General features: G+C 45.5%; 1 protein-coding gene across 1 annotated transcript; it reads right to left on the bottom strand.

The window, feature by feature from the left end:
* Positions 1 to 57: 57 nt before the first annotated feature.
* On the bottom strand, positions 58 to 6,514 carry NOP16 (NOP16 nucleolar protein). Its single transcript, XM_075600872.1, has 5 exons — positions 6,306 to 6,514; positions 5,591 to 5,699; positions 2,715 to 2,772; positions 1,138 to 1,247; positions 58 to 496 (listed from the first exon to the last, which is right to left on the bottom strand). Exons 1-5 carry the CDS (start codon positions 6,407 to 6,409, stop codon positions 368 to 370), a joined length of 510 nt encoding a protein of 169 aa, XP_075456987.1. The 5' UTR covers positions 6,410 to 6,514; the 3' UTR covers positions 58 to 367.
* Between the last annotated feature and the right edge of the window lie 9,227 nt (positions 6,515 to 15,741).

Here is a 15,741-nt window from a genome sequence, read left to right as displayed (position 1 = left end):
ACATTTTAGACAATCCCTGTCTGCACCCAGTTATGTTTAAGAAATACTGTGCCACAATTTATACTAAAAATGATTTTATTCAAACGCCACAATAATAGGTTTAGAATCTGTTCCCAGCCCCCACCCCAAATTAAAACAAAATATATATATTTCCCAACTGTCCTTCGCTAGTTTAGCGAAATCTGCCTCCGATGAAGCCGGTCATATACAGCCTACTCTGGTTCTTGACCCTACAACGTTGTGATGTGTTTTGGGAAATGACCTTCCCATGAGGGCTGCTCGCTACCTGCTGCCATGACACTTTGTATCAGAAAGGGGCACTGATTTCTGAATATACATTGTCCTGTCCTTTAGAAAGTGGGGTCGGTTAGGGTTCCTTTTGGGGTGAGGTCAGAGCCTTGTACTCCTTTGCGTGATGATGCTTGTACAGGTTGACTTTGTGCTGGATCTGTTTTGGTGTATCTTGGTAATAATTCTTCTCATCTCTGGCCATTGCCTACAGGAGCCAAAAGGAAAAAAACCTTAGTGCAAAGCTAGTGTATCCAACTGCTATCTATTCAGAATCAATTGCCAAGTGTGTGACATAATAGACACAGCCCAGTAATAAAATGGAAACAGCAGGAAAATTACACCGCTTACAAGACAAAATCAATGTTTATATAGTAGAATAGGTAAAACTTGCTAGGTAACATTTCAGGTAGAAATCCCTCCAAATGCATGGGTGCTGAAGCTTTTCTATATTGTGGATCACTGCAATGTTAATCAATTAGAAGACCGCCATACTAACATTTAGCAATATACTGTAAATATCAGCCTTCGGTAAGGATATCACAGGATTAAACTTAATGAAACAGTGGTTCCCAACTCTTTCCTACTTGGTGAAATATTTTAATTTGGTTATTGATACAATGAAACTGTCATTCTCTCCAATTATTTATGATTGTGTCCCTTTACCCCCCTCACTTTCTGTATCTCCCAGTGTTTAAGTGGTCCAGTCCTTGTGGGACCTACAGGTGACATGCTCTTGCACCTATATTATTAAAGTCTGCCTTGCGTTAATGCATCTATCTGAAAGGCATCGCAGATTACACTTCTCTCCCCCACACCACTGAATCCTTAATATAAAGCAGGCTATACCTTGTAGTCTTCACCATAGTTTTCAACCATGTGCCGAACGTATTGTATCATGTCCGAAGAGATGCCCATACCAGTCTTTTTGGATGGCAGGCTGGCCAAAGCCTGCAGTCCTATAAACAATCACACGGTAACTTAGACATACGAAGATTGCTGCTTTAACCACCGATCTACTCTACATGAAGTCACTTTTTCTAGCAGTTCCACACTTTGTAAATTCTGAAAATATTACTTCCTAGGAGATTAATAAAAAATAAAAGGCTGCTTGGACTGCTTTAATGTTCCCCATTAATATGTGTATTAATACAACCCACACAATAATTAGCCGAGTTGCTGATCGATCACCGAAGATTCGGGGGGAGGCACTAAATGGCGAAAGTGCAGCAGAAGAGGACCAAAGATGCAAAGTTCTGTGGGGAAGATCAAGATCATGTGACCAGGCAGTCACTAGATACAATTGGTGCACTGTTAGACAGCATAGCTCAAAAAGGGGTGTGCCAGAGCCTGTTTCGGAAGGGGACGTGACTTTGTAAATGATTGCTATACAAACTAAAAATGCTTGTTATGTTCTTATACAATAAAAATGTAATTTAGAGTTGTTGGGGGGAAAAAAAGGCCGAAAAGTATTTGTTCATAGTACAGAACGGATTAAAAAAAAAAAAAACACATGTAGGATATTGCTTGGTCTGCAGCTTTACAATAACCTGTTTTCTAGATCGGCAGTGGCTATAAAGGTTACAGAAAATGCCAATTAAATAAGCAGTTCAGCTTTTTTTTTTTAATCGTTGGTTTAGCACAACGAACCATCAGCTTATGTTAAGTTATTATTAGGGGGTGTGGGGGTGGCATTACTTTTTCTTTTTTTTTTAAACACTGAACTCAAACACAATCTGACCTCAGGAGTCGCTATCTTAAAGTTTTGCATGTTTAAAAATACTATGCTCTTAAGGAAAGGGATATACACACGGAGTTACATCAAGGTAAATTATCCGATTAAGATATCCAACACAAACATTAACAGACTTGCACTATACAGATATACAACGCAGTAGCCACCTTCCTTCGTGAATACATGCAAGTTGATTACAATCAGACATTTAGCAAGTTGCTAGATGTTTTCCTTCCTGCCCTCTGACCTATTCAATTATCAGTATATAGCGTCACTAAAGTCTTAAAGGCACAAGGAATACAAAGGGTTAGCAGCGGTCACTGCTGTTCCTGAGGCTCTACTCTAGAATATGAATGTATTGAATGTGGGGTGCAGACAATAGCCATACTTGTCACTACTCTATACAGGAGTATTGTCTGACGAAAGGACTCGATAGTTCTGAAACTTTACTATATGTATATACCTGTTCCATGTATATAATCTGGGAGGTACCCAACAGACTACAACTGTTGCCTTTTTATTGCTGTAAAAAAACGTATGCCCCGAGCCTCTGCTAAAAGCCAGGGTGCATGTCTGTCTGCATTACACAGACGCACCGACAGTCCCTACAGCAGTTCTGATCCTGTGATTGCTCCCCCAACACCGTGCAGTGCATGTTTATTAATACAGGCAGGAAAAGCATCACTCTTACCTTCAACCACATATGGCTTACAGACAATATGGCTCTGCTCGACTTTCGTGCTCGTCACCTGTGTCAAGAATAAGAATATGTATGAAAAGAAACAGGTAAACCGACCAGTTCTCAGCAAACAAACATCAGCTCCCGAAAAATGTAACATTTAATACAGGACTGCAGCGCAATAAATACAATGTATGCAGACAGATCGATGTACCAACATTTTGGTTCTCAGCCGAGCTATTATCACTGCTACCCATAATGCTGGCCCCAGGGTGGGAGGGGGAGAAATTTTACAGCACTATACAGCTCAACTACACCACACAAGCAGCAGTCCTTTTGGGGCGGCCCTGTGGGTTCTGTTCCAGAGCTTCCTGATAACATGTACAGCAATATTTATATTTTGCTCTGTCAAAAGTAGCAGAGGAGAGAGACATTTCAGTTAGCGCAGTTGCAAGAAGCTAAATTACTTTTCAACCTACTGAGCCAAGTTCCCAAACCATACAAAGTTAGAACTGGACTGTATGTTTCAAGACAGTCTGCAGGGTTTCTGAAATTCCGAGGCCAACAACGCACATCAGGTATGTTATGGGATAATGGTTCCTAAACAAGAAACCCATCCTATACAATGTGACGAGGAGTGGGCAATGCAGTTAATGTGCTGGCAAGTATGTAAACCCACTTTACCATATTGAGTAGGAACCAAAATAATGTGTTTTGACATTGTTTTAGTCTTATTTGCATGGGGTATGTTAAGGCTTTGTTTCAATAGCTGTGGTTTAAAAGCTGCTGCCCAGGTAACTTATTTTAGGGTAATTAAAATGTTGGTACTCGGGACTTCCATTAACACAGTCCCTGCAAGCTCTAACCCCAGAACCCACACATTGTATGTATGTATGTATGTATGTACACACACATACACAGAGCTCGACAAACCCACTCGCCCGGGGCAAGTGGGTTTTGGGAGCTGGCGAGGCTGCCTCCTCTCCCTCGCAGGTTAGATTGTTAATACATGCAGTGGGAGGAATATGGGCCGATCTCTGCAACTACAGCCAGGCACGGCACTTCGTTCTCAAAGCTGATAGCACGCCGGGCCCGGCCTCAGTCTGCAGCAGTGAGAGCTGGGTCTAAATTGACAGGGGAGGGACAGGCATAGTTATATACACCAATGTTAGTATTCTCATGAGTAAGGGTCATTTAGTTAAACCCTTTGGCCAAAGCATTATAAGCCTGCAGCCACTTCATGGCATGACCAGTATGCAGGTCCTAACACCACCAGTGACAATTCTCATTTACCTCTGCTGTGGAGGGAGAATGGCCTCAGTGGACCTGTCCTGCACAGGTACATGAAAATACCTGCTACTTAAAAAGTGGGGAGGGGTGAGCTTAATGAGAATTTTCACAGGTAGTGTTAGGACCTGCATACTGGCCATGCAGTGAAGTGGCTGCAGGCTTAGGCCCCGCTCCTAGAGTCAGCGCGCCCGCACTGCAGACAGGCGGTGCGCTGACATACACAGACCGCAATATGCGGTCTGTAGGGAGCGGGAGTGGGAGGCTTGACAGGGAGGGGGGCGTGGCTTGAGCAGAGGGACCCGCTACTCTCCCCCCCTCCACGGCTCGGGTAAGTAAAGCAACACACACACACACACACACACACAGACAGGCACACACACACATGCAGGCACTCAGGCACACACATAAACACACACAGACAGGCACTCACGCTGCTTTCTCTCCACACTCCTCCCCGCTCCCCGAAGCCTCCCCTCCCCTCCCCATTGGCTCACAGCCACACCACGTGACGCGTCAACGCTAGGGATCACCATTCTCTTGTATCCCATAGCGGCTGACGCGCCACAGCGTGTAGTAAGCTGTGCAGCCAGGGGGGACCGGCTCGGGAGGATTCCCCTGCTGGTGAGGAACTCGCGTGTGGCTGCCCGCGCCACCGAGCGCAGCGGGACCGAGGCCTTATAATGCTTTGGCCACCGGGTTTAACTAAATGACCCTTACTCATGAGAATACCAACATTGAAATATTTAACTGTGTATTTGTCACATTGGATGTAGCATTGGGTATTTTTTACTCTGACTTCCAAGCGGACAGAGTAAAGAGTACCGCGTTAATTCAACATTGATGCGATTAGGGCTCAGTTACAAAACATGTCTTGGAAACTCAGTGGCTGCTAAATGTAAGAATGCGCACACAAAAAAATGAAGTCGCAGAATTTCTCAAAAAGCTAATGGAGGTTTTCACTAAGCGATGAGATATTAATAAACATTGAGGATCAAAGCATGTTTTAGGATCACTGGCCTTGGATATTAAGCAGTCTCATTTGTTGGAATTTTTTGGCCAGATGACCTAAATATCACTTATTCAGGGACGCTTTGTGGTTCCAAATGTTCCACATACAAAAAGTATTTTTTTTTTAGTGTAAGCCAGTAACACTATTATAAATTATGTTCTTTACCACTTTGGCCATCATGATCTGTGTTGCATACATGTAGAACAGCGGTGCACAAACTGGGGGACAGGAGATTTGTCAAGTGGAGCGCGGGTGATTGCAGAGACCCCATGCTCTTCCCTAAGGCATTTAAATTAAAATGCCGGGGGATCGCGTGAGGCCCCTGCAACACTGCACTTACCTTGCTTCAGCCGGGTGTTTGATGTGTCGCCATTGAAACGTGTGCATTTGTGTTTTTTTGTACCAAATAGCCTTAATTTCTATTGTATAGCTTTGCTTCAGAGAAAGCCCAGTGTGTAAAGGGTCTGCACAACATAAGATATAGCGGACATACAACAGTAGCACATTCTCAGTGATATAAAAACATCTTGCCAAGTAATTTTTAACCACAATGGAAATTCGTCTTTATTTTCTCACAATGAAGACTCACCATGTTTCCATGGATTGGTAGGGTTTTGTTGGGGTCAACAGCAAGACCCATATCTGCCAAATTCCCAGCCACTGACTTTGTGTCATCCCATGCATTTCTGATCTCATTACTGAAAACAAAAGACAACACGACCAGCATTAGGAACCTTTGTAACATTTACATTGCACTACTAGCAAATACACAGAATCTCATTTCAAGATTTGTTGTTTTGTTCCTTCTTAACTAGTGCAGCTAGCCTTCGCTTTACAGCAGCAAAGGGGTTTGTCCCCGTTCAGTAGCTGCAAATAAACAAAACATTAACTGGGCTTCTGAATTATTTAAAATGTCCAATGCTTGCAAATGCTGAACACACCACTGTTCTCTACACTCCTCTTACACCAGGTGGAGCTACTTGGGCCTAGCAGGTTCTCCTGTTGTGTCACGACTGCGGGCAAAAGACACCACACACTCACATTATACCAAGAGGTGGGAGAGTGGAAGTGGAATTAAAACTGCAATTTTCTAAGCGTTAAAGTAGGTTTGCGAGTGTGGCAGTGACTGGTGTTACTGGTTACCCCAAACAGGTAACATTACTGATCCCTCTTAACACAGTAACATTGTTGGACACCTAGAGCAGCAGCTACATGCCACAAAGGATATTACTCATCAGTCAGCGATCCTCCCTAGTAACAAATAACATTCAGGCCTCGCTGCCCTGCGCCTGTTTCCTCCTCACCATGCGATCCTGGGCGCGGATTTCTTTTTCGCCTTGCGTTTAAGCTTTTTCCTGTTCACGCTGTAGTTGAAGGTGTGTCGGCGCTTCTGCTTGGCTTTGGGCATGGTGCTGAGCGCAGGGATAACAGAGCAGCCAGGCAGCTGAGGATCACTCGCAACAGGAACACGTGCGCAGGGACGCGCGCCAGCGGAAGCGCGCGTCCGTGTGACGTCACGCACCCAACTGCAAAGGGTTATGGGAAATGTAGTTTTCCATCTCTGCCTGCTCCAGCAGCTCTTCAGATGGAGTCTTGTGTACACAATGATAAAACTGTCCGCTGTGTATATCCATGGGTTGCATGAGGTGCACATGAGGGAAACGTTGTCTTCTCTTGCAGACGTCAAGGACCCTAATCAATGAGATTTTGACTCTTTATGCCATGAATGACATTAGTTATGAGTCAGACTTCACTCATATTTTCTCATCTGGAATGCACTTTAGTGAAGTGACAGATTTGCAGTTTTCTGCTACAATTGCTGTTTTTATAACTATTCAGTCACAGAGATGAGCACCATTTAACATAAATTATTTATTTAGGGGGGGGGGTGCATTAACCGTTTCATAGCCAGTATTGCTCAGTCACTGTTCACTCTGGCAGCAAAAGTGTTAATGTAAAATGTTTAATAGTTCAAACTGCCTCAGCAAGTACTTGGTCATACGAAGCGTCAACCAGTGCAGATTTGAAATCTCCCACCACAATGTAAAGTAGAAACTGGAAAGTTTTACCAGGATAAAATTGTATATACATATGTGGCCATGGCTGGGTATGGCTACTTACTATGTTGCCTTTGGGCTGGCAGTAAACGCTGGTACAATCAGGTTGCCAGTAGTTGGTATGGGGTTTTCCCCCTCACCTTTGGTACTGCACTTGAGTGACAGCAGGGGGTGGTACATCCTGTTGTAGCTGGGACAGCGGGGTGCCCGCCTCCTGGCTGTACTTAAGGGCAGGACTGCCCTAAAGTTAGTTGTTCCTTCCCCTCTGAGTTAGGCATGTCACACAACTGGGAGCCTGAGATTGGGGCCCTCCCTCCGGGGGAGAGTGAGGGTGGACCATACCTCTGCCTCCGCTAGGGAGGTGGGGAAGAGCTAGGATGGCTGCACATGCCCTTGGCCTGTAGTGGCGGTCCAGGGACCATCATCCGGTGAATCCTGAGAGACTGTATTGGGCAGATCCTGCCTTGTTCCTGTTACTACAGAGTATAGTAATAAACCCGTTCCTGTTTGCAATATACTTCCTGCCTGGTGCGTGACCTTACAGGGTGGAGAGGTAATAAGTTCTACAGTGGAAGATCACCTTCAGTTCCTGGAGTCCACGGCAGATGGAGGCGCTGCACTGCTAAGGAGATATGTGGGGTATGAACCCCAGAAGCCTGTTCCTGTGTCCCCACTACCATCGACGGACGACTCGGCCCTCCTGTTGCCAGCAGGTATATGCACCATACAGCCTGTAATGGCCCCTATCTGTGATTGGGTGTGGGAAACACCGTTACACATATATATTTATAACCCACTCTCACAAATAGTATATAAAATGCAGGATGCTGGGCATGGCCATGGAAATAATCACACCCCAAGATGTAAAAGCAGATGTTAATTCACAGATTTTCTGTGAGTCTCTACTGATATTTAGCACAAGCTGTCTCACAGACATCGATGGAGTCTGACTGATACAAATTCACACTTTTCCATTAAAATGCCATTATATGGCCCTGAACCATAAAATCTTACTGATTTTCAGTCCATTGAGGTTGACATGTCTGCAAAAGGAGGGGCAGCATCTCCATAAGCACTTACTGTGATGGTGAGGGGATAACCAGGATTTAAATAAAAGTTAAGCCCGTTATTGATTGCCCCTGATCAGAAAATAAGGGTTCAAGAGAGTTAGCTCTTGAGCCCAGTAATGCTGCATGTTTAAACTGTACTTTTGCGTAAATAAAGAATGTTTGTGTTTTTACCTTTCCAGGCATGCCAGCGAGCAGGGATTGCTGAGGCATGAGTTTCAAGGGAGGTTTTGTGGAGGTATTGTTGTCAGAATGTGCCTAGGTAATTGGGTTCCCCTAAAAATGTACCCGGGAATCATGCCTGATTCTCGGATACATGTAGGCACATTGTCCCAGCAATATCTCCCCTTGAGAACGCTTGCACGACTCACTGCTAGGGTTCCCTGCTTCAGCATAGCCCAGAAAGGTAAATGGGGCAAAGGGAGGGTAAGTGTCCCTGTAACTAAAGGGGTCCCTAGGTTAAGGAGAATACCCCAGTTAATGCCCATGTAGCCTGTATTGGGTTTTTTGGTGCTCCAACCGTAGATAAGGTTGTGAGGGGACTCTGAGTCCAGTCTAAGTCCAATAGACAGTGTGTGGAGAGGACAAGCTGATAGAAAATAAAGTCTACTTTTCTATTCTTTTCCCCATACCCAGGGCTTAGGGATGTATTAAAGTCTATTTTATTTAATACATTGAAATGTACTGTTGTGTACTATAATGAGCTGGGACTTTCGGAACCGATGTTCAGACTGAATGTCAGGGCTACCAAGTTGGTGCCAGTAAGTCTGCTGGATATCGGAGTTCAAAGTAGCCAGAGGCTGCCAGAGGTGTGAAAGCCATTTGGGTAGCAGGGACGGGCTCAAGTACCCACGTCCTGGGAACAATGGCAGTCGTCCGGGCTGCCATTTGTCCTGCCAGACCTGGAGGAGCCTGACCCAGCGGGTGGCATGAGATAGCCAGGGACGGAGGTGGCAAACTTGCGCATGCCCCTTGGCAATTTCAGATTTCCCGCTGACCCGGCTTTCTTTACCGGCTTGGCTCTGATTGGCTACTGAGAAAGTTCCCACGCACTTATTGGCTGTAGTATTTTGTGAATGAAATTCCAAATATTATAAGAAACGTCTGAGTCAATCAGGTTTGAGATTTCTAGCTTTAAAACCAGAGACAAAACATGAAACACAGACAGAGCTCAGTGCAACATCCAATGACCCTAATACACGGTACAGTGCCTAAATATATATATATATATAGATATCTTTTGAATAAAATGGTCTTTTAGTTTAACTCTTTGGCCAAAGTGTTGTAAGCCCTTGAGCCCCTCCAAGGCAGACCACGTCTCAAGGGTCCAAACACTAAAATAAATTCTTAATAACCTGTACATTACCAGGAAGAATGATTTATAATAAATCTGTCAAAATTAGTTGCATAGTTCTAAGTCTGATTGAAGCTCTTATTAACCTGTATAATACCAGGAAAAGCACTCTGTATTAGATTTGTCGCAATCAAGCTGTATGCAAGTTCCCATGAGTGTGGAATGGAGTGAGCTTTAACCATTTCTAGCGCCAGAAGTGCCGGTGGGCTCTTCAAAGTTGCTCTTGCGCGAATAGCATAGCAACCGGCTTCGATTTCAAGCCAGGAAAGTCTTCCCGCAAGTCCCGTTTTTAGCGCCCAAGTTCTAATAATTGAATGTAGCGGTCACGGCTGGGATTGCAAGAGTCCAAGTTCTCAGAAGAGAAGGGAGCGGTGGCATGTGGAACTTCCGCCGATTTGGGAACCAGAGGATTTCGGGCTAAGTCCCGGTCAGGGGAAACATCTTATTTAGGGTTCTCTGCTCCTAGAAGAGTCTAGTTTTCGACCCTCAGTAAGTGTGCTTTTCGTCTGTATTTTGTGTTTCACTGTGTGTATGCCAATTTATGTGAATAAATTACAATTTATTTCATTATCTTGTTTTGCTCAATGAATGATGCTGGTAAAAAGGTGTAAACTGCCTGGTCTCCCGTGACACTTACCTCCCAGATTAAATTTCCGAGTGCTCTGTGGAACAGTACCTTCACAATAAAGCGCACACAGTTGTAAATAATCTCTGCTGGTTCACAGGGAGCCTCACATACCTCTTTTTCATTCACTAGTATTTTCACCTTCCCATCAGAAATCAGAATCTTCATTTTACAGTTTATATAGTTGATGTCGCCTTCCTCTTATGCCTCACACATGAACCTGGAAACTGGGTTGATCTTGTCCGAAAGGAGAAAGGCACAAGAAAGTGAGTGACGAAACCTCCATCAGATGGTGGCCCTACTGCATAGGAATGAACAATGCAAAGGGCATGCCACCCGTGAGGACATTTAGTGTGTAATGTAGAGCTGATGTGGACACAAGCCCTGAACCATTAGAGACAAATCCTGTAGTGGAGTGGATGGGAGTAAATTGGAAGCAGAACCCATGTATATCAGACAATGTCTTGAGGCCCTCTATGTTGGATCTCTGGAACCAGAGGTTTTCCAGTAGTCAGGCTGGGATGACTTTCTCTTGGGATACCCAATGTTCAGGTAAGATTAAAACATGCAGAGGGGGATTGCTGTATTGTAATTTGTGTCCAGTGTTGAAGTGGAGGGTATACAGCTAGGGTTGCCAGGTGGCTTCTCCAAAAATGCTGGACACAATGGTGAAAGGTGCGATGCGCTAGAGAGACACACAAACCCGCCTCTGCTCCATGCTGTTTCCTCTCCTTGGCCCAACCCCCAGGGCTCCTGCCACCTCCTCTTGATTGGCTGCATTACCAAGCAGCAGCCAATTATGATGAAAAAAGCTGCCCTAGCAACAGTCCTGCTCTCTCCCTGCTTTGGGAAATCAAGCGGCCCCAAGCCAGTCAGGTCACTATGTCCAGAGAGGTAATACTGGACACATACATGTCCAGTATTACCTCTAATTTTTTACTGGACAGTGTTCAAATATAGGTCCGATTCAATACTGGACACCTGGAAATCCTATAGACAGCGGTATACGCCACATACCCCCTGTTATGTTTTTAAACATTAGGGTATACCCTTTGCTTTACGGTAAATCGGTATAATATATGGTTTGAAAATAACTTCACTTGGGCACGTAACTAGTGTGCCGCTAAATCCCAAAATGCAGGGGCGTGGGGGCGAGAACACGGGGGGACCCACCCGGCACTGGAAGTTGAACCCAACTTTCACAGCCAACACTGGGCTGCTGGGGCCTCTGCTTGCTGCGCCTCACTCCACGGCTAATTCCTTCCCCCTGCCTGTTTCAATTTTGTATGTATGTATGTCTTTATTTATATAGTGCCCTTAATGTACATAGCGCTTCACAGCAGTAATACACCTGACAGTCATATAAATAACAAATAATACAAATAACACATAAAGGGGATAAGTGCTTCAAACATAAAAGGGACATTTAGGGAAAGGAGTCCCTGCTCCGAGGAGCTTACAATCTAATTGGTAGGTAGGAAGAACGTACAGACAGTAGGAGGACATTCTGGTAAGTGTGTCTGCAATGGAACAATGTCGATGTATCAGGTGTAAAGTATCAGCCACAGAGCTACAGGTGGGTCTTAAAGGTGGACAGATAGGGTGCTAGTCGGGTGCCAGGACTTGGGGCTGGAAGTAAGGCAGGTATCACACTGTGAACTTAAACTTCCGCCCACGTCACGACATATGGCCATCTGAACTCTGCAAGCAGCCTGCAGTTCTGACCGACACGACTAAGGTTAAAGCAGCAGTCCAAGCTGCGTTTTTTAATTAAAAAAAATCCATTTAATATGTGCATCAATTCAATCCACACAATGATAAGTAATTAGCTAAGTTGCCGATCAATCTGTTCTCCTGTGATCGAACGGCGAAGATTCAGCTCGGGGGTTCACTAAATGACTGTAGAGGAGTATTCTGCAGTCCGTGGAACACATTTGCATATTAATATGACAAAGTTCTGTGGGGAAGATCATGTGACTAGGCAGTCACTACATACAATTGAGCTCTGCACTGATAGAGAGCAGGGCTCAAAAAGGGGTGTGCCATAGCCTGTTTCAGAAGAGGAAGGGGGTGTGACTTTGTAAATGGTTGCTATAGAAACAAAAAAAGGATGTTACATTATAATACATTCAAAATGTAATTCAAAGGTTTTTTTTTTAATGCTCCAAATATTTTCTCATAGTATAGAACTGAATGTTAAAAAAAAAACATGTAGGATATTGCTTGGTCTGCAGCTTTATAGTGAGAGATGAGGTGAGGGTGAAAGGGGGTCAGAAATACATTGGGGGGAGGGAGAGGATGAGAGGGGTGGTGCTTGCATGGCTGCTGACACGGGTATCCCAGTAAAAACTCTAGATTTATGGGGCATTTTTTTAATTTGGGGTGGCTTTTAAAATATGTTGAACCTTCAGGTAGTGTGGTACAGTATACTGTCTTGTTTTTTTTTTTTTTCCAATTTTTTATTGTTTTTTCAGAGGGTAGGAAACATCATATCATAACACAACAAGCTGGTACAGAAGTCATTGGGTATTTTTTTGAACAAATTGACAATATTAGAGCTTCTGCATAACCTGTTAGGATCCACGAGTATCAAGCCCGCCTCTCCATCCGGAGGGGGGGTGTCTATGGATGTGCACCCGTCTCCTTTTCAAGAGAAGGATAGTTAAAAGGGAGAAAGGAAAAAAGAGGGGAGCAAAAGAGAGGGAAAGGAATGGGGGGGGGGGAGGAGAGGGATGGAGCAGCATAAAAGACGGCCACCCAGGGCTCGACGTCCACCGAGCTCTAGAACAAAGTTTGAGTAATCTATGGGGGTTTAATCATATGGCCAAGCTTCCCAGGTTTTGTTGAATTTATCTACTGTAGTTGTTGTTTTAATTGAGCTGATAGATGTTCCATCAGACGGACTTCCCTGATTCTGGTGAGGACCATCTCCCTGTTGGGTGGTCTAGTTTTTTTCCATTTTGCCACTATTGAGCGGCGGGCTGCCGTAAGTACAAAGGATGTTAATTTTTTGGTCCGAGGAGGGAGGCCTTCTATAGGCTTACCCAACAGAAATGACACCGGATCCAGTGGGACCTCCATCTCACTTATCTCCTCCACCAAGGCTCGGATCATATCCCAAAAAGGGCCCAACACAGGACAGGTCCACAGTATATGTACCAGCTCTCCCTGCTGGCCGCATCCCCTCCAACAGAGGTCTGACAGGCCAGGGAAGGCCTGGCTCAGCCTACTCGGGGTGAGGTACCAGTGGAATAAAATTTTATAGATATTTTCCTTGATGGTGGTACAAATTGAGGTTTTTGTTGCGGCATCCCAGATATCCTCCCAGTCTTCTCTATCTATTTCTATATTGAGGTCTGCAGTCCACTTAAGCATATAGCTATGGTTGACGGGTATCAGGGCACGTGCTAGTCCCATATAAATCCCCGAGATCAGACCCTTCCGATATGCTCCTACTGCACATATCTTTTCAAAATTAGAGCGGTTTTCAAACTTGGAGTTGTGGAAGATCGTTGTTAAAAAGTGTCTGATCTGGAGGAAAACGAATAGGGGGAGACCACCGGGGGCATATTTTTCCTGTGCTTCGGAAAATTTCATAGTCCGTCCTTTGATTAGCAGATCGGAATTTTCTCATTCCCCAATCCCCTACTTGCCCACAGTTTGGAGAGTGGGCACTCTAGGGACTTCCTGTTCACACAGAGCATGTGCGACAATGCCACCTTGGCTACTTAGCATAGGTGCACTCCCCACTTTACCTGGCCCCTCTCAGGCTGGAAGGGGGAACTCAGGATGTAAGCTAGCACAAATGGTCAACGGGATTTCGTATTTAGCATCCATCTAGCCAATTCACACCTCCTGACCCTGGGGCTTTTCATATGCAACTTCCAGAGGGACTTGCAGGCGTGGGCCCAGCATGTTACCTTTGAAGCTTGCATAGACAAGTGACCCAGCTTATAGGTATCAAAACATTTGGTTCTTGTGTGCATTTTAATGACAGGAGAGAAAAAAACCTTGTCCTACTTGTCCCTGTTTAAAACCTGTAGCAAAAATACACTTTATTGAAAATACATGTTCCCCTTATCTCACACTTATGAAAAATATATGTGTGTGCTTGGGGTGTACTATACTGCAAGCTCATACAATCCTGCCAAATGGGGACAACAAGGGACAGAGGGAAAAATAAGACATGTACAGTGCATGAAAAATTAACCCCTTCATCCCCAATACAAAATAGGGGTAACCAGCCGAGCACACTGCCTTTATTAATGCGCTGATTACCCCCATTTTCGCCACACCTCCCCCACTCATAGCCCAAGGTTTGCCCTGGCTACCTCCTCTGGTGGTTGGGCTGACTTGAGGGTTTTTGAAGTCCTTAGGTCTTGGGGATTGTCCTGCCGGGAGAGGCCATCAGCACTACCGTGCTCACTGCCTTTCTTGTGCTGAATGGTGAAATTGAATTTCTGCAAGGCAAGGCTCCATCGCAAGAGCTTGGCATTCTCTCCCAACACCCTCTGTAACCAACTTAGGGGGTTATGGTCTGTTATAACAGTGAAGGTTCTGCCATACAGATAGGGCTGTAGCTTCTTTAGAGCCCATACTATGGCCAGACACTCCTTCTCAATAGTTGCATATGCCCCTTCTCTGGGCAGCAGCTTGCGGCTCAGATACATCATTGGAGGTTCACTGCCCCCCCCCCCCCCCCCCCACCGGGCTGAGCACAGCCCCAATGCCAAAGTCTGATGCATCAGTCTGCACCAGAACCTTTTTGGAATAATCTGGAGCAGCAAGTATGGGAGCAGTATTCAAAGCCTGAAATGCTTTTTCACAGGCTGGAGACCAGACTACCAGCACAGACAGTCGCTTCTGGGTCAAATCAGTCAGAGGGTCAGTCCCACTAACCGGCTGTAGGGTAACCTGCCTACAGTAACTAGGGGCCCCTAGAGAAATCAGATGCCTGCCACGCACCCTGTGCCCTAGAGGCAATACCTCTGCCCTCTCTACTGAACACTGAGTTGTTATAATAGCAAGCCCTGTCTCCCTAACCCTAGCTAGCACTGCTGCTACCTGTCCTGGATACAAACCCCAGATCTGCCTGAAGCCAACTATCCTCTCCCTGTATGTCCCTACATACCTCTGCACTCTCTCTAGTGCCCCCCTGACCAGGCAGTGGGAGGTAGCCAGAGCATTCCTCATCCTGAATGGCACCCTGAAAAACTCAGAGGCTATTCTGAAGGCTGAAGACTGACCCCCCCCCCCCCTTTGCCTTCCTCTCTACACTGTCTTCCACCTCTGCTGATACTCCATAGGTATTCTTATGCAGAGGATGCAGATCACCTGGAAGCACAGGCTGATCGGTACTATGTGCCCTGTCCAGCTTGTCTGACAACAGAACCCAAGGCTGCTCTACCCTCGCCCTGGCTTCTGCCCCTGCCTGCCTACCTCCCCGGACCCCTAGCTCAACTAGGACCCCCTAGGAAACCCTATCCTACCTAAGAGGCCTGGCACTGCCTGAGCTTCTTCCTGAAACATGTTCCCCATTCCTGGTAACAGGTTCAGGAGCATCTGCACATAATCACCCGCTTTACCCTCTGGCTAGCAGGCATCCCAAGGGTGGCCAAAGTCAGCCACTACCCCTGT

This window comes from Ascaphus truei, chromosome 5 (assembly GCF_040206685.1).
Source record: "Ascaphus truei isolate aAscTru1 chromosome 5, aAscTru1.hap1, whole genome shotgun sequence".
Lineage (NCBI taxonomy): Eukaryota > Metazoa > Chordata > Amphibia > Anura > Ascaphidae > Ascaphus > Ascaphus truei.
Note: the sequence above shows the minus strand (reverse complement) of the source record. Positions and strands in the feature narration are given on the sequence as shown.